At 29.4% G+C, this 23,373-nt stretch overlaps 1 protein-coding gene across 1 annotated transcript in view; it reads right to left on the reverse strand.

The window, feature by feature from the left end:
* Nucleotides 1–23,373, reverse strand: part of LOC107438357 (uncharacterized) — a 63,801-nt gene that overhangs the window by 19,199 nt on the left and 21,229 nt on the right. The window contains exons 5-25 of the mRNA XM_087162606.1: nt 17,309–17,428; nt 14,975–15,088; nt 8,826–8,943; nt 5,033–5,151; nt 4,807–4,875; nt 4,581–4,649; nt 4,355–4,423; nt 4,129–4,197; nt 3,903–3,971; nt 3,677–3,745; nt 3,451–3,519; nt 3,225–3,293; nt 2,999–3,067; nt 2,773–2,841; nt 2,547–2,615; nt 2,321–2,389; nt 2,095–2,163; nt 1,869–1,937; nt 1,643–1,711; nt 1,417–1,485; nt 1,192–1,260 (exon numbers count right to left, since the gene is read on the reverse strand). Of these exons, the coding sequence (XP_087018732.1) occupies nt 1,192–1,260; nt 1,417–1,485; nt 1,643–1,711; nt 1,869–1,937; nt 2,095–2,163; nt 2,321–2,389; nt 2,547–2,615; nt 2,773–2,841; nt 2,999–3,067; nt 3,225–3,293; nt 3,451–3,519; nt 3,677–3,745; nt 3,903–3,971; nt 4,129–4,197; nt 4,355–4,423; nt 4,581–4,649; nt 4,807–4,875; nt 5,033–5,151; nt 8,826–8,943; nt 14,975–15,088; nt 17,309–17,428 (1,644 nt within the window). The remainder of the gene's footprint in view (nt 1–1,191; nt 1,261–1,416; nt 1,486–1,642; nt 1,712–1,868; nt 1,938–2,094; nt 2,164–2,320; nt 2,390–2,546; nt 2,616–2,772; nt 2,842–2,998; nt 3,068–3,224; nt 3,294–3,450; nt 3,520–3,676; nt 3,746–3,902; nt 3,972–4,128; nt 4,198–4,354; nt 4,424–4,580; nt 4,650–4,806; nt 4,876–5,032; nt 5,152–8,825; nt 8,944–14,974; nt 15,089–17,308; nt 17,429–23,373) is intronic.

Below are 23,373 nucleotides of genomic sequence, written 5' to 3' on the forward strand. Positions count from 1 at the left end.
ATAATTATAAATAGCTAGATAACGTTATTTTACTCTTGCTTTAACGACCGTAAAAAAATTCAACTCTGAATATAACGACCCTCTCTGAATTTGAACACCACTCTTTTCTAACTTTCTATTGGAAAGTGGGGTTGAATGGTTGACCTTGAACAAGCACAGAATCCGAAGGTCTCACGCGGCGTCAATACAAAGCGATTTCAGTTGGCTAGTATGGGGGTGTGTAGATAACAAACGTCATCGAGCATTGAGTACGAGCTGTCGAATCGGGTGAGTTTGTTTACTCTTGCCCCCCCCCCTCCCATTACCGACATCCCCACCTCTTTTCCTTTACTTTGCCTCTACTTTTCCGTTTCATTTTGTTTTTAGCTGGAAAAGGTTTTTGCATTTGATTAAAGTGTGCTGTTCTTAATTTTGCAAGCTTGCATTTCAACACGCTGATTTGTCATTTGATAAAAATGCCACCTTTAGTAGCTAAACTTTGTGCTTTATCTATTGATGTGAAAATAAAAATTTTCGAGTGTATCGACGAGAAACTCATGCCTAAAACTGAAATCGCTAAAAAATTTGGAATACCTAAGAGCACTCTGTTCACAATAGTGAAGAACAGAGAATCCATTTTAAACGCTGCACCAGAAAGAATGCGACTCAGAGATGGAAAATTCCCTCTTCTTGAGAAAGTCCTTTTAGACTGGATGAAAGGCATGCGCAGCAAGAACATTCCTCTGGATGGAAACGCTTTAAAAGAAAAGGCAAGAGTTTTTTTTTGAAAAACTCTATCCCAATGAATCCTTCAAAGCTTCCGATGAATAGCTTCAGAACTTTAAGCATCGGCATGAAATAGTGTTCAAAAAAATATGCGGGGAAAGCTCTTCAGTAAACAAAGATACCGTGCGTATATTCAAGGAAGAAACTTTAAAAAAAATTACGGAAAACTACAGTGAGGACGATATATTTAATGCAGATGAAACTGCACATTTTTATAAACTTTTACCTGATAGATCTTTAGTTTTTAAAGATGAAACATGCAAAGGAAATACTCGGTCCAAACAAAGAATAACTGTTCTGCTTGCAGCGAATATGTCAGGTAATGAGAAATTACTATTGTTTGTAATTGGTAATTCGCATCGTCCCCGCTGTTTTAAGGGTGTAAGGGGTATAATTTTATTTTTTTATTTAATTAAGTCCCTCTACCTGTACTAAAAGTAGGATCTGTCCAATCTGTGGATTCTGAACTATCGGTGGAATACGGCTGCTCAGTTTCTGCAAAATTATAAATATCATCACTATAGGAGTATACATAACTATCGCAACTGAACTGAAGAAAACAAAATACCAAAAGGAATCATTATAAATAGCTATATTTTATTACTTTGAATTGCGAATAATTTTAATTTTTATTTATTTAAGTCTTTCTACCTGTACTAAAAGTAGGATCTGTCCAATCTGTGGATTCTGAACTATCGGTGGAATACGGCTGCTCAGTTTCTGCAAAATTATAAATATCATCACTATAGGAGTATACATAACTATCGCAACTGAACTGATGAAAACAAAATACCAAAAGGAATCATTATAAATAGCTATATTTTACTACTTTGAATTGCGAATAATTTTATTTATTTATTTATTTAAGTCTTTCTACCTGTACTAAAAGTAGGATCTGTCCAATCTGTGGATTCTGAACTATCGGTGGAATACGGCTGCTCAGTTTCTGCAAAATTATAAATATCATCACTATAGAAGTATACATAACTATCGCAACTGAACTGAAGAAAACAAAATACCAAAAGGAATCATTATAAATAGCTATATTTTATTACTTTGAATTGCGAATAATTTTATTATTTTTTTTATTTAAGTCTTTCTACCTGTACTAAAAGTAGGATCTGTCCAATCTGTGGATTCTGAACTATCGGTGGAATACGGCTGCTCAGTTTCTGCAAAATTATAAATATCATCACTATAGGAGTATACATAACTATCGCAACTGAACTGAAGAAAACAAAATACCAAAAGGAATCATTATAAATAGCTATATTTTATTACTTTGAATTGCGAATAATTTTATTATTTTTTTTATTTAAGTCTTTCTACCTGTACTAAAAGTAGGATCTGTCCAATCTGTGGATTCTGAACTATCGGTGGAATACGGCTGCTCAGTTTCTGCAAAATTATAAATATCATCACTATAGGAGTATACATAACTATCGCAACTGAACTGAAGAAAACAAAATACCAAAAGGAATCATTATAAATAGCTATATTTTATTACTTTGAATTGCGAATAATTTTATTATTTTTTTTATTTAAGTCTTTCTACCTGTACTAAAAGTAGGATCTGTCCAATCTGTGGATTCTGAACTATCGGTGGAATACGGCTGCTCAGTTTCTGCAAAATTATAAGTATCATCACTATAGGAGTATACATAACTATCGCAACTGAACTGAAGAAAACAAAATACCAAAAGGAATCATTATAAATAGCTATATTTTATTACTTTGAATTGCGAATAATTTTATTATTTTTTTTATTTAAGTCTTTCTACCTGTACTAAAAGTAGGATCTGTCCAATCTGTGGATTCTGAACTATCGGTGGAATACGGCTGCTCAGTTTCTGCAAAATTATAAATATCATCACTATAGGAGTATACATAACTATCGCAACTGAACTGAAGAAAACAAAATACCAAAAGGAATCATTATAAATAGCTATATTTTATTACTTTGAATTGCGAATAATTTTATTATTTTTTTTATTTAAGTCTTTCTACCTGTACTAAAAGTAGGATCTGTCCAATCTGTGGATTCTGAACTATCGGTGGAATACGGCTGCTCAGTTTCTGCAAAATTATAAATATCATCACTATAGGAGTATACATAACTATCGCAACTGAACTGAAGAAAACAAAATACCAAAAGGAATCATTATAAATAGCTATATTTTATTACTTTGAATTGCGAATAATTTTATTATTTTTTTTATTTAAGTCTTTCTACCTGTACTAAAAGTAGGATCTGTCCAATCTGTGGATTCTGAACTATCGGTGGAATACGGCTGCTCAGTTTCTGCAAAATTATAAATATCATCACTATAGAAGTATACATAACTATCGCAACTGAACTGAAGAAAACAAAATACCAAAAGGAACCATTATAAATAGCTATATTTTACTACTTTGAATTGCGAATAATTTTATTTATTTATTTATTTAAGTCTTTCTACCTGTACTAAAAGTAGGATCTGTCCAATCTGTGGATTCTGAACTATCGGTGGAATACGGCTGCTCAGTTTCTGCAAAATTATAAATATCATCACTATAGGAGTATACATAACTATCGCAACTGAACTGAAGAAAACAAAATACCAAAAGGAATCATTATAAATAGCTATATTTTATTACTTTGAATTGCGAATAATTTTATTATTTTTTTTATTTAAGTCTTTCTACCTGTACTAAAAGTAGGATCTGTCCAATCTGTGGATTCTGAACTATCGGTGGAATACGGCTGCTCAGTTTCTGCAAAATTATAAATATCATCACTATAGGAGTATACATAACTATCGCAACTGAACTGAAGAAAACAAAATACCAAAAGGAATCATTATAAATAGCTATATTTTATTACTTTGAATTGCGAATAATTTTATTATTTTTTTTATTTAAGTCTTTCTACCTGTACTAAAAGTAGGATCTGTCCAATCTGTGGATTCTGAACTATCGGTGGAATACGGCTGCTCAGTTTCTGCAAAATTATAAATATCATCACTATAGGAGTATACATAACTATCGCAACTGAACTGAAGAAAACAAAATACCAAAAGGAATCATTATAAATAGCTATATTTTATTACTTTGAATTGCGAATAATTTTATTATTTTTTTTATTTCAGTCTTTCTACCTGTACTAAAAGTAGGATCTGTCCAATCTGTGGATTCTGAACTATCGGTGGAATACGGCTGCTCAGTTTCTGCAAAATTATAAATATCATCACTATAGGAGTATACATAACTATCGCAACTGAACTGAAGAAAACAAAATACCAAAAGGAACCATTATAAATAGCTATATTTTACTACTTTGAATTGCGAATAATTTTATTATTTTTTTTATTTAAGTCTTTCTACCTGTACTAAAAGTAGGATCTGTCCAATCTGTGGATTCTGAACTATCGGTGGAATACGGCTGCTCAGTTTCTGCAAAATTATAAATATCATCACTATAGGAGTATACATAACTATCGCAACTGAACTGAAGAAAACAAAATACCAAAAGGAATCATTATAAATAGCTATATTTTATTACTTTGAATTGCGAATAATTTTATTATTTTTTTTATTTAAGTCTTTCTACCTGTACTAAAAGTAGGATCTGTCCAATCTGTGGATTCTGAACTATCGGTGGAATACGGCTGCTCAGTTTCTGCAAAATTATAAATATCATCACTATAGAAGTATACATAACTATCGCAACTGAACTGAAGAAAACAAAATACCAAAAGGAATCATTATAAATAGCTATATTTTATTACTTTGAATTGCGAATAATTTTATTATTTTTTTTATTTAAGTCTTTCTACCTGTACTAAAAGTAGGATCTGTCCAATCTGTGGATTCTGAACTATCGGTGGAATACGGCTGCTCAGTTTCTGCAAAATTATAAATATCATCACTATAGAAGTATACATAACTATCGCAACTGAACTGAAGAAAACAAAATACCAAAAGGAACCATTATAAATAGCTATATTTTACTACTTTGAATTGCGAATAATTTTATTTATTTATTTATTTAAGTCTTTCTACCTGTACTAAAAGTAGGATCTGTCCAATCTGTGGATTCTGAACTATCGGTGGAATACGGCTGCTCAGTTTCTGCAAAATTATAAATATCATCACTATAGAAGTATACATAACTATCGCAACTGAACTGAAGAAAACAAAATACCAAAAGGAATCATTATAAATAGCTATATTTTATTTCTTTGAATTGCGAATAATTTTATTTTTTTGTTTAATTAAGTCCTTCTACCTGTACTAAAAGTAGGATCTGTCCAATCTGTGGATTCTGAACTATCGGTGGAATACGGCTGATCAGTTCCTGCAAAATTATTACATTTATCAGTATAGAGGCATATGTAACTATTACTTCTGAACCGGAGTAAACAATATTGAAACAAAAGAAACAAGTTATGTTAGAAACAGCAAAGCAGTAAAAGTATTGTTTCGTTAAGAGAAACTTATAAAAAAATTGTCATCCTATCATTGAAAACAATGATGCTTAATTAACCTTGTTAATATGCATTAATTGAAATAAAAAAATAGATTATATACTAAAAAAGCAAAAGTGGAAAATATATTTATTCGTTTTAGAGAACCGTAGAAAATCTACATACTGTTATTTACAGCAATGATTATTTTTTATGAGCCTGAAGTTGTCAAGTACGTAAAAATTCAAAGAATTAAATGGGCTGGTCACATCGTTCGGATGAACAGAGAGCGTCCGACAAACATAATCTTTTCGGCTCAGCCCATCGGATCAAGGCCCAGAGGTCGACCAAAGCTGAGATGGGCCGACTGCGTGGAAAGAGACTTTTCAGTCTTAAAAGTCTCAAACTGGAAGACAACTGCCAGGCAGAGACAGGCCTGGAGGAAGTTGATTGAGAAGGCCAGGGCCCACCCGGGGCTGTCGTGCCATTGAGGAAGGAAGGAAGGATTATTTTTTATTGTTAATCTGTATTAATTAAAATAAAAATAAACTTTGTGCTAAAAAACAAAAATAATGGAATAAGGTCAACGGAAAGCTCGTTTAGGGAAACCGTAAAAAATCGTATCGGGCTGGTGACAATTAATTTTGGCAATACGTACTACTCGGGCAACGATAATTGATACAGTTTTCATAAAAATTCTATAATAGCTCTGTCGTAGTTTCAGAAAATACTTTCTCCAGTGATAGCAAAGATAGTGTAATAAAATTTTAATGTTTTAGGATTAAAAGAACTTTTTTTCATTACTACATATGATTTTTAACAGTAAATTCAAGATCAGATATAGAAATGCTCATGCTACCAAGTTCTTATCAGCATCTTATAAGTATTATATTTGATTTCGCCTTTATTTTGTTGAGAATTGTTTTTGTTTATTAGTTATGAAGTGTTATTTTAAGATATTTGGAGATTATTATTTCTCTTTACTTATTAGAGAATGTCTACTAAAGATAGATTTGATGTAAAAATTTTGCGATGTGCTTGGTAAGAATATAATTTTTTACCCAACTTAATTTACACAGAACCATGTAAAATCAAGATATTTTTATATTGAAGAAATACTTTTCATCCTAAAGTTCTAAGTTAACTTATTACGTGCTTATATAATTAGAAATATGTGTAATGTTTTAACATTGTCTGCATATTTTTAAATTATATTTAGAAAAATACAGGATGACCTTGAAAACATCTTTTCGGATGTAGATTCTTAGTAAGTATGTTTTAGCATTACGGAACAGCTGATCACAGACATAATAATTTGTCGATCTTTTATTTAATTATTTTTAATAGATTAGCAATATATTAATTGAAAAACGTCTTAACTACTACCAACGAAAAACGGCATTTATGAGCTATGAGAACTAGATTAATCCAGTTCCTGCATTTTAGGAATGTTGGAAGGTAATTTATTAAAAGTTTAAAAAAAATGAATGGATTTGCTTTTGTTATGTTTCATTCGTCCTCCATTTCTTATACACTGCAGCATGCATGTACGATTTATTTAAGAGCTATATATATATATATATATATATATATATATAGATAGATAGATAGATAGATAGATAGATAGATAGATAGATAGATAGATGCCTCTTCCAGTTTCAAAATTATCGGTGAAATTTCGTAGCTTAGTTCTTACAATATAAGATTTTTTTCTTAAAAATAAAAATACAAATAGCACTAAACAAACTGAAAATAAATACACCGACTATAATCATTATTAATGTAAAACTGTGGTTATTAAGATGATGATCAATTTCGCTTTTCAGTTTCAACAGTCTTCAACAGAGCAACTGACTTGAAAGAGACGCTAATTTTGTCTAATTTGTGTTTTCAAAAATGTCTGTGGAATATGGTGGCTCAGTTTCTGCTAGATTAAAAATTTTATTTGCATAAAAACACAAATCACTTAAGGTATAAATCAGAAGAAAACAATTACACAAGTTAAGATTAATATGAATGAAATACTCTAATTATTGAAATTATTAAAAGCGTTATTTTTTATATTTAATAAGCTTTGTTCTAGCAAAATTTGCCGATTCCGTCTAGTCGTAGAATTCAATAATATAGTGAAATATAATAGTATGGTTACTCTTCAGAAATACATATTTTATTTAAAAAAATATACTTCCTACTTGTAGTAAGCGGAATACAACAAATACTTCATCATTAATTATAATAGATTTTAAAAAATATATATAATTCAGTCTGATAAGTAAGTTCATTCAAGGGCATTTCATAATCTTCGTTTCTAATGCATATTTTTAGAATCCTTGTAAAAAATAAAATTCATAATAAACTGATAAACTTATATTTTTATAATTCATTTTGCATCAAGAGTAATATTGTGGCAAAAAGAAATGAAAACAGATATCGATATATCAACAACGAGGACAGCAGAATTGAAATTATGAAAACCTGTTTGATTACCTTATAAGGCATTTAAAAACGTAGCAAAGGGAATTTTTTTCAAACATAACTTATTCTCACACTAAAGCCAACAACATGCTTTACTAAACCATTTGATGTGTTTGACATGATTTTAGGTAGTGTTTAGTGTCTTTTTTTACTAAGAAAGTGGTCTCTCGTGACAAAGAGTTATAGCATATTCGGTCCCCTTTTATCTATAGGTATCTCTAACAGTTGAGATTAAGATTAACTCTCTTCTAGTTCTATCTACTATCGTGAATTCATTAGTTGTATATTTTCACCGGTGTCGAACAATTAAATTGTGTCGGAAATTATTTATGACTCCACTACTTTAAATGTATAAGCAAATTTGGGTAAAAATCTGCTACTGAAATGTAGCAACCTATTTGGGTTTTGATTTTAGGAGGATTTTATTCTTTTTTTTTTTTTTTTTTTTTTTTTTTTTTTGATTTTCAGATCTTACATATTTGTTTAAATTTTAGCGGTCATTAAAATTAGTAACGGTCATTAAAATTATTGTAACAAGTAGCGGTCATTAAAATTATTGTAAATCAAATTTAAAAAAGCAAAAATAAAATTGAAAGTTGTAAAATTTTCTACCACTTGTATCGAAAAATTATTTTCCTTAAAACGGAAGAAGTTCGTTTAAACGTAGTAAAATTTTTTCTAAAATACAAATTAGGATCAGAAAAAAGATGGGATTAGTTTTGTTATGATTAATCAATTAAGTAACTAAATTTAAAATAATTTTGGTCATAGTAGCAAATAAAAGGGAAAATATACTATAATTAATACTTTAAATAGTTATGAGAATCGTATGATATTCCAAATCGATATTTGTCATAATATATCCAATAAAAAAACCAACATTATCGTAAAAATTTTGCAGCGGTGTATACTTATAAAAAATTATACTAGATAATACAATACGATACAATAGTAATAACGATTATACTAGATTAAACAATAATACTATAAACAAAGTACTCATAAACAATTGTTTTTGTGTCCGAAAGTCTGATTATGATGGCGAAATTTTAAATGAATGTCGTAAAAATACGAAATAATGAATATGTAGGAATATATGCATTAATATTTTTACAGGATAAAATGCGTTAATAATTTTACTGCCTTATATCGCAATGGTCTCCACCAAAACCTTCTTTGCATTGACATTTAAAAGTATTTCCAATCGTATCGCAGGTTCCGCCATTTTGACATGGATTAGGCTTACATGGATTGAAGACTATAAGAACAAAAAGCGTTAGAAGGAATGTATTTATTTTCATTATAATCAGTGGCTTTATAACAAATCAAATATTTAAATAGGATAATACAAATTTTTTTCTTGATAATTATTTAAAATAAAACCTGACTGATGTTTTTAGGAAAGTGGGAAATCTGAGATTTATTCGAGATTTTGATTTTGATTTTGTGCCATAAATGGATGCAAACAAATCCAATATGAATCAGACAGGCATATTAAGTAGGCCAATATCCGAACTCAAACTCATAAGGATTTACCTTTTCTCTGTAACAACTGGATTGGAAAAAAATCGGATCAGTAAAATTGGAGGGAAAAGTTTCCGATTAAAATAAAGCCAATTCTGATTATAGCCCGAATACCCGCCACATGTATACATGACATGAAATAGGCGATGTTGCTTATCATTTATCAAAACCTAGAGGATAGTTACATGTTGGTTTTCGGTAATGGTAGCCTCAATTTCTGTCACAGACTTTAACTGCCCTTTTTTTAATATGTAGAATTGTTAATATTTTCTTTTGGAATTAATATTATGGGAAAGACCAGGCCCTTTATGAATGACAAGCACTCTGTCATCTAAGAACCGCCACTGAGAAACTTTTCAGCGAAGATTGAAGTATTAACTTGTTAGAATATCGGGTTTTGCGGACGGTTAGTTGACAACCTTAGTTTAAATATTCCCACGACATAAAAGCACCTCTAGCACTCTTTCACCCATAGAGTTAACTCTATGGTTTCACCTTCATGTCCTTTAAGGAAGATTTTCTCTTTTTATCTGATATCTTCTGCGTCATTTTACTAATCATGCAAACGACATTAAAGAATAAATCAGTACTCTAAGTTGAAAGCTATTTTTAAGGACAGGAACGAGGAAGAAAATAATTTGGATGAACCAGATAATTTATTTATTTATTTTGGTGCAACTGACATGAAGAAAGAAAAAAGAGGATTCCTACTCTCTTATGCAGCGAGGTGAAAGCTCATTAATTTTGTCCGAAGGCTTCAGCTCTGCAGTCCCTGGTCGAATTATTAGACGCACTATAAGATTCTATCCAAAATCTTAATTATCAGCTGATACTAAACAGTTTCAATGTTTTTACGCGGCAGAAACCGATTCGCACTTGTTTACGTTCGTGTATCAATTGGTTAACATTGTAATGTAATACATTAAAAATAAATGTAAATAGGAAGTCTATAAAAAATCTCTTGTATAAAAACCCACTACATATATGTTAAAATATAAAAGTATTGCATATAAACTCGTGCAAAACGTGTCATTGTTAAAAAACTACAGTGCGTCTAATAGTTTGGTTTAATTATTATAATATACTAATATAATACTTGATATTATAAATATTCTATATTTATATAACATGTCGTCTAATTTATCCTATCGTCGAATTTATGTTACATATTGTCTAATTTAACCACTTGATACACGAACGTAAACTAGTGCCAGCCGGTTTCAATCACGCAAAGACAATAAAGCTGTAGAGTATCATCTGATAATTAAGATTTTGCATAGAATCTTATAGTGCGTCAAATAATTTGGCCAGGGGGCTGGCTGTAGGTGTAAAGAGAACCGGTGGCCCGAGCCATATTTACAGCAGTTTACTACCTTAATTTGCGTTGAAAATTTCATTTCACAAAGGGGTTTTTTAGATAACAGGGTCCTTGTTATGATAACCGTCCTTTCCATTACTGTAATCTCCAAAAAAACGTGAAATTCGTACTGGACTGTTACAGAGGGGAAGGCTAACATTATTAATAACTGGCACAATATTGATACTATTGTTCCCTTGGTATTGGTTCACGTTTGTTTTTCTTTCTTTTTTGGATCTAATTATAGCACGAAATCAAGATGGCTTTATTTAAGTGAACCACAATGTACAGCATTGTTTAGTCATTGTCTAGAATATTGGCTGGTTTTTCATTAGTTATTCTAAGAGATACCAAGGAAATGTGGAATATACATATATTCATCGTTTCAAACTTTATCGCTTTAGACAACATGAATCATTCTATATAATACCTTGGTAATGTGTAAAATATTAACTATTTTCTACTTTTCTGCTCAATTTGAGGCAAACTGTACACTTATTAAGCATTATGACTGTCATATTTTATAAATTGACTGCAAGATACGCATTGTTTTTTCTAACTTGATAAATTTATCAATTTTTTTTTATCGCAAAAGTTTTTTTTTTATCATAAGTAAAATAAATGAGATTCAAATTGTAAGCTAGTTTTGAAACCTTTTGTTTTTAAAACCTTGACAATTTGTTTACATATGTTTGAATGGTATAAATGATTGGTATATATTTCATTGTACTAAACTTAGGGATTGTTTCGGTTTCGACATTGTTAAAATTTTATATACTTTCCTACGTTATTTGATTTTACATTTATGCATTCAATACACTACAATTAAGATGCATAAAAGCATTTTTTCAGGGTTCTTTTTCTTTTTGCTCTATTTTCGAAAATACGTTTCCCCCTTGCGACTTTGGACAATAATGTGCATGAAGGGCAAAATATAATGGGATATTAAAGATAAGACGTGGTTTCATTTCGTCTCACAGTTCCCGAATGCGTTGAGATATCTAGTCACATCACATTAAAAGGTTCTAAAGTCCCTCCAAAGAAAAACAGAGCTCTGCATACGGAAGAAACTTTGAACGGCCTATGTGACATTAACCATGTTACCGAGAAATTTTGTAGCTGGATTTTTCGTGATTGGAACTATCAAAGTAGCCTATTATGGTCACAAACTGTATAAATTGATTGACCCCACTATTACAAAGTGGCCTGTTTTATTCACATCTGGCGTTCTGTTGTCGGATGAGACCATTTTTTTTCAACAGCAGTGCGAAACCTTATTACAACTTTTGGTTGGGAATATTTTAACCATAAAACACACAGTTCTGACCTTTTATTCATCCATTTTCAGGTTTGAGCAAAAATTTAGGTAGTAGGTTGAAAGCTCAAAACTTGGGATGTTTAACGACGATTATAAAATATAAAATTTCATATAACTAAGAGTGAGATCATCAGCAGGATGATGGGTTGTTTAGCAGTTTACCAGCCTAACTCACTTTTCGCAATAATGAGAAAAATGGTATCAAGAATGAAGGCGCAGCAATTTGGGATAATACTAAGCAGCATCCTTTAGCTACCAAATGGGTTTAGAATTATGAGAAATACATTTTTTCCGCAATATAACACAGATTTTTATATTATTTACTTTTTTCGTTTTATTCAAACATGTTGCTTATCCAAGATAAATGTAAACAACGAGATAATTAAATTACCAATTTTGATTTATTTGGTAAAAGAACATGTTGTATAAACGAAATACTGGTGCTTAAATGCAGGCCTGCCATCTACCTTACTTTTTACAAATTATTTCATAAAATGGCGGACATTTAAAACTAAACATTCCGAACTTTTGTTAACTTTCCCAACATTCTAAAAGCCTCAGCACAGAAGAACTTAATCAAGTAGCATTGCATATAAACTTTTAAATCATGCATATGTAGTGGTACTAAAAAAGTTGAAATGAATAAAAAGAAATAATACGTAAAACATAAACATGCCTAACACTAGAATACTTTTTTTTAAAACGCGCTGCATATGAATAATTTGATATGCGTAGAACCTTTTAAAAATCATTACTATGAACTTCATACATAGTGTGATAGTTTTTTCTTTAGCTTGATTTTTTTTTATATTGAAGTTGATTAGGAAAAATTAACATTGTGTAAGTTTGAGCTCCTAAAAAAGTTTTTCTTTTCTGTAAAAAATTTAAAAGTTCAAGGTCATTTCGGTAAAACTAAATTATAAGTATGTTTAAAGGGACACTTCAAGCAAAACCACTTTCAAAGAAAACAGCAACTCCCCAAAATCAGTTTTCCTAGATTATTAGTTTATCGCTGCCAGGTTATAGACATGCAATCGTTTCCATGGAGCACTGTTGCTTTTCGGAATAATGGTCTGCTAAAGTTAGGGTTAATCAGAAGTTACAGTCATTAAAACTTACAAAGAAAGCGGAATCCGCATTTTTTTCATTTAGCTTTTTTCAAAACAGTATCTTTGCTCAAAATGAACAGATGACTAGCTTTACCATCTTACTAAAAATTCAAAGATGTGAGAAGTCACACTCCTCCACCTTTTTGTGCCAATAATGATCCTCCCGTTAAAAATGAGTTAAAATACAGTGATTTTATACGAGTTCATCTGTAATTAAAAGATTTAAATGTAGAAAAGAAATAACACAGAGAGATAGCAAGATTAGAAAGAAAAATAGGGAAATCAGGGTTTTCATAATGTAGTATTTATAGAAAGTACTGCTAAAAAATGAATAATAAGATAGTGAGCACTCTGTCAATTATAATTTGCTCATATATTCCTGTAATTTAGTTACAGGCTTTAAAATCAAATTTAGGAAGTCTGAAAAATCCACCAATTTTATGGAGCAGGGTAATTTTTTTTCAAACAGGACTTCTTTATTCTTTTTCCAATAACTATTTTCCAAAACTAATAAATTGTTTTCGCATCTCTTCACTTTCATATCGCTGTTTCAGATACCACCTACTTCCTCAGAATAACACAGGTTAGCAAATAAAATGGCAATACTGATTCAATAGAGGCTATAATAATATCGGTGATATTTACTTCTGTTTATTCTACAATTATTATCAAAATTAGTATTTTCCTTATGAAATGTTGTAATTTAGCTCTCTTTTAAAGCTCTCTTGCTGTATTAAAGCTCTCTTTTTCCTTTCTCATAAACTAGAATATTATACTTAATTTTATTTGTTAATCCTTAGGAGAAAATCAAATCCTTTCACCTCCTCCTATATATCCGTTCGAATTTCATCCTCCACGACTTATTCCTGCTGCTGTCTTGCTGTTTGTATATATATATATATATATATATATATATATATATATATATATATATATATATATATATATATATATATATATATATATATATATATATATATATATATATATATATATATATATGTATATATATATATATATATATATATATATATATATATATATATATATATATATATATATATATATATATATATATATATATATATATATATATATATATATATATATATATATATATATATATATATATGATCCAGAAGCCTGGAATAGCTATACTGTGCCAGTCACTGAGTTTAAGTTTTATATATTGAAGTTAAAGATAGATTTCTTATTAATGTGTTTATTCTAGCTTACAGGATAGTATAATTGGATTTTCAGAACAACGATGCTGTTTTTGGAAAATATAAGAAAATGAGCAGATTTTGGAAATTTTGAATGTTTAAATGATTATATCTTCTAAAAGCACCAATAACCTAGTAAATTGAAGGATCACAGAGCTTGTCCTTATAGTGAACTTTATTATTCAGTAAAAGAAATTAGGGTGCTGTTGATTAACCATGATTTTCAGGGCCTGAAAACACCAAAACTGAATTTTTCTTAAGAGCGTATCTCTGAAAAGCAACAATACTGCAAGGGAACTTGTATAATTTCATCAATATACTGATAATATGTCAAATTAAAATTCTGTTGTGTTGCTCTCTTTAGATTGACTCCTTAAACATACTTATATTTCACATTTAAAGAAATGAACTCGAACTATTAAATTTGAGAATGACTGAATTGTTTAGGAGTCCACACATGCACGATATCCACTTTTCCTATATAAAAATTACAACTATTTCACAGAAATTACAACTATTAAAATTTCAGATACTTGTTTGATTTTCAAAACTAAGCTTGTAAGATTTTCAGAAAGAATTATGACCTCTTCTCGAAGTAAAATCATCCAGGAGTGGTTATTTTTGATTTCGACTACGATCAGAATTTCAATGTCCAAATATTGTGAATCATTGATTTAACAGCGTATTTAAAAAAAAAATTCTTACTTAATAATTTTGAAAATAAACAATTTAAAGAATGTAAATCTGAAATCTCTTACCTTTCAACTCGCAATTATTTCCTGTGTATTGAGATGGGCAACTGCAGTTAAACGAATTGTGGTTTTCTGTACATATTCCTCCATTTTGGCAAGGATTCGATGAACATGGTCCTGCTTTAACACCAAAATACAAAATTAATATTAAGAGCTTAATATAACCTCTTAAATATTTTGTGAATAAAACTGGGACACCAAACATTGTCAAAAACGAAACAACGGAATAGGTTTCATTGGCCTGAATTTTTTAATATTGAAGTTGATTGGGAAAAATGAACATTATGTAAGTTTAAGCTCCTAAGAAAGTCATTCCTTTTCTGTAGAAAATTTAAAAGTTGAAGGGCATTTCAGTAAAACTGAATTATAAGTAATAGGGTTTATTCAAAGAAAGAAACAACACCCCAATGTTCAGTTTTGCTAGATTATTAGTTTATCTACTGCTTTTCTGAATAATGGTCTGCTAAAGTTAGGGTTATAAAGAAGTTACAGTCCTTAAGACTTACAAAGAATGCAGAATCTGCAATTTTTTCCTTTAGATTTTCTCAAAACAGTATCTTTGCTCAAAATGACCAGATGACTAGCTTTACTAAAGATGCACATAAATGCTATGTTAGAAGTCACACTCCTCCATCTTTTTGAGCCAATAATGATCTTCCCGTTAAAAATGAGTTAAAATAAAGTGATTTTATACGAGTTCATCTGTAATTAAAATATGTAAATAAATGTAGAAATAAATAACACAGAGAGGTAGCAAGATTAGAAAGATAAATAAGGAAATCGTGGTTTTAATAATGAAGTATTTATATAAAGTACTATTAAAAATGAACAATAAAACAGTGAGCACTCTGCCAATTTTTATTTGCTCATATAATCTTGTATTTTAGTGACTGGTTTTAAAATCAAATTAAGGTAGTCTAAAAACTCCAGCATTTTTATGAAGCAGGGTAATTTTTTTTTTGAAACAAGATTTCTTTATTCTTTTTCCAATAATCATCTTCCAGCACTATTAAAATGTTTTTGCATCTCTTCACTTTCATATCGCTGTTTCAGATATCAGCTACTTCTTCAGAATAACACAGGTTAGGAAATAAAATGGAAATCTGATTCAATGATTCTGAAAACACATTAATGAATGAGGATATCATAATATCGGCAACATTAACTACCGTTTCTTCTACAATTATTATCAAAATTAGTATTTTACTGCTGAAATTTTGTATTTTACCAAGTTAAAAGCTCTTTTTTTTTCTTTCTTAAAATTAAAATGTTATACTTATTTTTTTTTGTTAATCCTTAGGACAAAATCTTTTCATCTCCTCCTGTATATCAGTTCAAAATTATATCCAAGACTCTATCTCTATCGTTCTGCTGTTCTGTTGTTTCTCAGAGGTGAAACGTATTGAGTACAACTTCCTTTTGTTGGTTTGGAAATCTAACAATCTTTCTTGCAAGAAAAGCTTAAACTTTTCAAAACAGATAAATATAAAGATAAATTTAAATAAAATTAAATATAAAGATAATTTTCTTATTTAATCTGTTTATTTTAGCTTACAAGATAGTACAACTAGATTTTCAGAGCGACGATGCTGTTTTTAGAAAATATAAAAAAATGCAGATTTAGGAAATTTTTAATGTTTACATTATTATATCTGCTAAAAGCATCAATAACCTAGTAAACTGTAGGATCAAATATCTTGTCTTAATAGTGAACTTTATTATTCAGTAAAAAAAATTAGGGTTCTGTTGTTTAACCATGATTTTCAGACCCCGAATACACCAAAAACTGAATTTTTTTAAGAGCGTAGCTCTGAAAAACAAAAAAACTGCATAGAAACAAGTATAACTTCATAGATGTACTGATAATATGGCAAATTAAAGTTTTGTGGCGTTGTTTTCTTTTGATTAACTCCTTAAAACATATTTATATTTCACAGATAAAGAAATAACCTTGAACTATTAAATTTTCTATGAGAAAGGCAAAATTATTTAGGAGTTCACACTTGCCCGATATCCATTTTTCCCAAACTACTCCAATATAAAAAAATTAAAAATGATCAAGTCGATAAAAAATTACAGATTTTTGCTTGATTTTCAAAAACAAGCAAAAATCTGTAATTACATTGCTCGTAAAACTTTCATAAAGAATTATGACTTCTTTTTGAAGTAAAAACATCCTGGAGTGGTTGTTTCTGCTTTCGAGAAAGATCAGAATTTCAATGTTTAAATATTGTGAATCATTGATTTAACAGTGTATTTAAAAAAAAAAAAACAGAAAAATTCTTACTTAATCATTTTGAAAATGAACAATTTAAAGAATGTAAATCTGAAATCTCTTACCTTTCAATTTTTTACTACAATTTTTTCCTGTATATTGAGATGGGCAGATGCAGTCAAACGAGATGTAGTATTCTATACATGTTCCTCCATTTTGGCAAGGATTCGATGAACATGGTCTTACTTTAACACCAAAATACAAAATTAATGTTAACAGCTTATTATTATATTATCTTAAGCAGTTTGTGAATAAAACTGGGACATAAAACATTGTCTAAAACGAAACAAAGGAATAGTAAAGTAACAAAAGTAACAAAACATACTGCACGAACTAATTAAATTTGACACATGGTTTTCCTAGTAAAAGATATATATATATATATATATATATATATATATATATATATATATATATATATATATATATATATATATATATAGTTGTAATAACAATGTAAGAATTGATTAATACAAAGATAAAAAGCAAAAATATTATAATTAAGGATTTTAAGAAGTTAGAAATTTAATAATGTTTGTAAAATAATTACCCTAATAGTTTAAAAAAAAACAACAATTCACATTTCTGTTACAAAATTAATTCGTTAAAATACGCAAAGACCTTAATGTGCAAATATCTACAGAAGGAATTTGAAAAAAAAGCTTAAAAAAAATGTATTTTCAAGTATACAAATGAATAATCAATTAATTTTTGAGAAATTGCAGGAGTACCTCTCATTAAATAGAAACATCAATGAAGAAATATGTTTTGCTGATAACCATTGGCAAAATTAATATTCGTTAATGTTTGTTCTTATTTCAACGAAAATCATATTTAATTTTTTTATTTTCCATTTACGCGTGCACTAAAATCAAATTATGTACTAGACTAAATGTAGCTTTCCAGACTTAAATTCAACTTTCAGACATTAAACCAAGTTTGAAGACTAATACTGATCAGACGATGCGATGAAAAAATTCCAATCATTCATTAAATATTATCAAAATAATTTATACTCGATGTTAGATTCATATATTCACAATTGTAAATGAAATGTATTCATTAAATTCCGCCAAAAGAATGTCGATTACTTTGGGTTCCATGGTCGAAAAAATTGGGAACCCGCTTTACTAATAGAATAATCCGACTAGGGTCGAATTATTAAAAAAGCTAAAAACTGGTAAAATAATTATTTTATGATTAGCTGCATTATTTGATATAAAGCGCGCAAAATATTATAGTGTGCGTTCATTCGTTGTAAAAGAACTGGGCGTTTGAGACATTGCAAGGAAAAAAAACATTTAATAAGTCTTCCAATTTCCACTCTTCAAAGAAGCATTTTCCTTGTGGTAGTAAAATCAAAGATGGATTGATATTGCACGAGGAATTCTTATTTATATTTGGCTTACTCACAGAAGGATGAAATGATGATCATAGATCTTTAATATGTATCTATGGATTATTTAAACTTAACGTTAGTCAAAATGATTTTGAGTCACATTTAATAAAACAAGAATCGAGTTTGAATAAAACAAAAATAAAAAATTGGTTGCAAGACTAATTGCAAAAAATAAATCTTCTGGAAAACCAGGAAAAGTTAGCACATGTTAAGTAGTAGTAATCGACGCATAATTGATTTTATTGCAGTGGGCGAGGCGCAATAATTTTCTTAACACCAAGTCATTTATTTAATATAAATTGGCAGCTCCAGAATTTAATTCTTAAAAAAAGTATTGGGCTGAGATATATTCGTGTCTATTGTGTTATACTTTAAAGAGATACACACATATATAGTGAAATGTGAAAAAAAACATAATTGAATATTTTTGAAAACTTAAAAGGTCGTTAGCAGACATGCATTCTCATGTATTTTAGGTACCAACGACCAGAGCTATTAATAACTACGTAGTCTCTATTATATTTTATATCTGTTTTCATATTCATAGTGTTAATAAAATTTATATATATCACTTTAATTTTTAAATTTTTATATTTTGGTAAAATGATTTCGATTTCTTCTACAGATAAAAAAACTAGTCATCCATGCGTGTTTAAGTTATTAAAATGAAGACCTGGCCAAGACTCTAAAATTTAGTGAAATTATCTTTACAATTGTATTTCATTAATTTTTTTCCAAAATGAATTGGAACGAGTAAAAGTTGGAAGGCATTAACAGATTACTAAGTTCTTGAAAAATACTCGCCTTTAGGCAAGGAAAAAGAAAAGTTACGAGATTTTCCCCGAGAAAACTTGGGAAAACTGTGGCTTTTAATACAATATTTCAAGCCGACCGGCCTTTGTAGGGGTCAGGGGACTGGTCTTGCATCAGAAAGGTACTAGGTATGAATACCGGGCAAGGCACAGCTGTTCTTTCCTTCTCTGTACTATCCGCCCTTACTGTGGAATCAACGTTGGCCCAGCTAATATGATGCCCCTGAAAGAGTGGCCAAGAAATATGCCCTTCAAGTGCCTTTATGACGAAAGGTCATTCTCCAGGTGGGCATTGGAAGAAAAATGAGCTTTCGAATTATTTTTGTGTTGTGAAGGTCAAAATAAATTTAATTCCCTAAACTAAGAATCATAATTTCAAACAAGCACGGCAAACACTAAAAATAATTTGTCCACAAAGTGGAGCAAGATGGTATTCATGTATATGGAAACATGTTAAATTTATTGATAGTACATGCCCAAAAATAGATTGTAAATCTTACGCTTCAACCCCTGCTCACCATGTCCTTCTATTTGAAGAGGGTTCAAAAACCTAAATTGAGTAAACACGCCTGCAAATGCATATAGTTCCAATAAACTAGCACAGTTAAGCCATGTCTAGGTTTTTAAAAGCTGGCAAACTTAATAATAAAATTAAATGTTTATATAAAAATTTGTCATTGATTAGAGCCTTAATATCGTCCTTTTTTCAGATGACGAACTGATATTGCTTGTTGAGATAAATAAACATAGATAAAATATAAGGGAAGCATGTGTGTTTACACATGATGTATCCAAGATACAAGAAACAAGCTGGAATTAACTCGAGAGAGTTAATAATTAAGTGATAAATAAATCACTATATTATAAATTACATATCTTACTTTCTTACGTAAATCAAGCAGGTAACTGAAAAGAAATAATTCAATCAAGAAAAATGAATTAAGCTATAAGATAATTACTGCCGGCAAGTGTGCATATAAGACCGGCGCGTGATCTAAAAAAAGATATATAGCGGAAGCTAAAAAAGAATAGTGAATCCTAGTGAAAGACAATATTTTAGAAAAAATAACATGGCTCTAGAAAGAAAGACAGAATCAAAATTAAAGACAACTTACATAATTTATTGGAGGAATAGCACGTTAAAACCACACTAAAAATAGTGGTGCAAACACCACATCTTGAAGAAAAGAATTTTACAATTCTATAAAATTGGTTTCAATTTTTCAATTCGATGTATATGGATATAAAACACAAGGAAAACTCATTGCATCTGAGTAGAAATTATTTTCTTGCCTACCACATTCAGGCAAGGACAAAAAACTCTCTCTGCAGGAATTAGGGGGGCAAGCCCCCTAATCCTCGTGAAAACTCCAAAAGAATCTCACCCACACATTCTTTGTTCAACAATCAATCTCTCCCAGCCGCAGTTGCCACACCTGAAAAACAGTTCTAGAAAAAGTCTTTCTACTTGTCTTAGGGCTCTTTTCCACTGCTCTGCTTCTCTCACAAGGTAGTTCTCACTGATTGAGATTCAAGTTAAAGGCAGTTCTCACTGATCGAAATTCATGTTACCCTTCAGGTGTAACATTTCTCCTTCTTAGAAGAAAAAAAAGTTTTAAAAAAAATTGTGTTCTTCCAATAATAGATATAAGTTGAAATCTGGAGTAATTCATAATACATTAAAGTAAACATCTAACCTCAAAATACTTGTCAACCAATGTTTCAACAAGTTATAATATTTCTGGAATAAATATACACAAATACATTCATTGTAAGTTGCTTCTGTCTTTTATATAAAAAAATTATTATTTATTTCCCTCACTCTCTTTAAAAAAATATATATACACTTCAAAATATATTCACTTCTCTAAAAAAACATATACACTTCACTACCAAAGAATAATGGAAAATCTATTGTTAGTTGTTGCTGCACAGTGTGTTAACAAAATTTTAAAGAACACTTTTACATCATTATCTATAAGTTGTTTCATTTCCCTTCATTATAAAATTTTTTTATATATATACTCTCTTTTTCTAAGATTTACATAGCAGGATATTAAATAAATGTAGTTGACACCATAATTACAAAAGAATTTGCTATCACAGGGATAGATAAAACACTAATAAATGGATATAAAATAGAATATGGCTATAAGAAAATAACCATGAAAGAATTTAAAAAAATATTTTTGAACAGGATTATTCTCTATTCAGTGAAATTTGGACCAGCCACATAGCACTAAATACAATTTTATGGCCACTAAAATTTTAAAAAAATGCTATTCAAAAAACATCACAATTTCAAGTTTAAAAAATTTATCCATTTGAGTTTTATAAATTTAAATTGCAAGTTGTAATCATCAAAATCAACTAATCATTAACATTTAATAAGTCTAAACTACTCTTCTTAATTCACTTTTACACATTAGTATTCAATGCTAATGTCATGTTCTTCTCTATTTATATCATCTTCCAAATTATTTCTTAGCACTTCCTTTTTGAAAAGCTTGCTTACATGGAATTTTTTGAACATGTCTCTTTGTCCATCCTTGATGTGAATTAAGTAATTGTTATTTCTAAACTTTTTTGTTATCCTAAATGGACCTTCATATTTGGGTTCAAGAGAGTTAACACTAGAATTTATTTTTAAATAAATTGTGTCGTCACATTCAAATTTAGGAGTAGGTCTACCCTTAATATATTTCTTATGTTGTTCGAAATACTTATTCTCATTTAGACTTACAATTTCTCTAGTTTCTGATATATGTTCTTTTAATTTTTTGATGTAGTTGGAAGGGGTGTCTTCATTTACAACATTAACATTTACATTTAATGGCAGGTTTAGGTTTCTACCAAAAAATAATTCCGCAGGAGTATATCCTGTGACCACATTCACTGAATTATTATAATGCAGTTTGAAAAACAACAACTTTTCAGTCCATTCCCAAGTATTGTTACACATTGAAGCAATTGCTTCTTTTAAAATTCTGTGAGATCTTTCCACTAATCCATTGGATTTTGGGTAATAAAATGAAGTCTTTCTATGCTCAATATTTAAGGTTTTCAAAAAAATTTCAAACTCATTAGAAGTAAAATTGGTACCATTATCACTAATGATTCCCTGAGCTAATCCAAATTTAGAAAAATAATTATTTAAACAAGAAATTATATTAGATGATTTTACATTGGTTAAGGGTATAGCTTCTAAATATCGAGAATAATTGTCAATGATAGTCAATATGAAATTTTTGTTGTCAATGGACCTAGGTAGTTTTCCAACAACATCAATAGACAAGATTTGTCCAACACTGAGATTACTTTTTTCAATAAATTCTGTTTCTGTATTGTTTGCTTTAGGTTTATTTGCAAGACAAGCATCACATGCCTCAATAAAATTTTGAGTATCAGCTAACATACCATACCAAGAATAATTTATCTTCATTAAATTGTATGTTTTAAAAATACCAAAATGGGTGGCATGAGCTGCTTTAAGTATTTCACCTCTAAGAGATATGGGTACAAATATCCTATTAATAGTTCTATGAGGATGCTTAGGAGGTTTAATTCTTATCATGAGTACACCACTATCATTCAAAAAAAAATTTTTTAGTTGTGAATTTTTCATTGATTTTAAGTTTTTCTAAAATTTCCTTAGTCTTTTTACAATTTTGTTGACATTTAATTATATTCTCAATTTTAAGATTATCATTTACCTCAAATATATTAAGATTATTCACTACAGTTTTAGTAATGGGCACTCGAGAAAGATAATCAGCAGGATTTTTTAAGCCCTCTATATGTTTAATTTGATAATTGAATTCCTCAAGATACATTAACCACCTGCTTACAATTTCGGGTTGTTTTTCCAACTTAATATGAAATGTTAATGCCTTAGCATCAGTTAAAATTATGAATTCTT

The sequence above is a fragment of the Parasteatoda tepidariorum genome, chromosome 5 (assembly GCF_982258835.1).
Source record: "Parasteatoda tepidariorum strain Cologne lab strain chromosome 5, Ptep-v5.0, whole genome shotgun sequence".
Taxonomy (NCBI): Eukaryota; Metazoa; Arthropoda; class Arachnida; order Araneae; family Theridiidae; genus Parasteatoda; species Parasteatoda tepidariorum.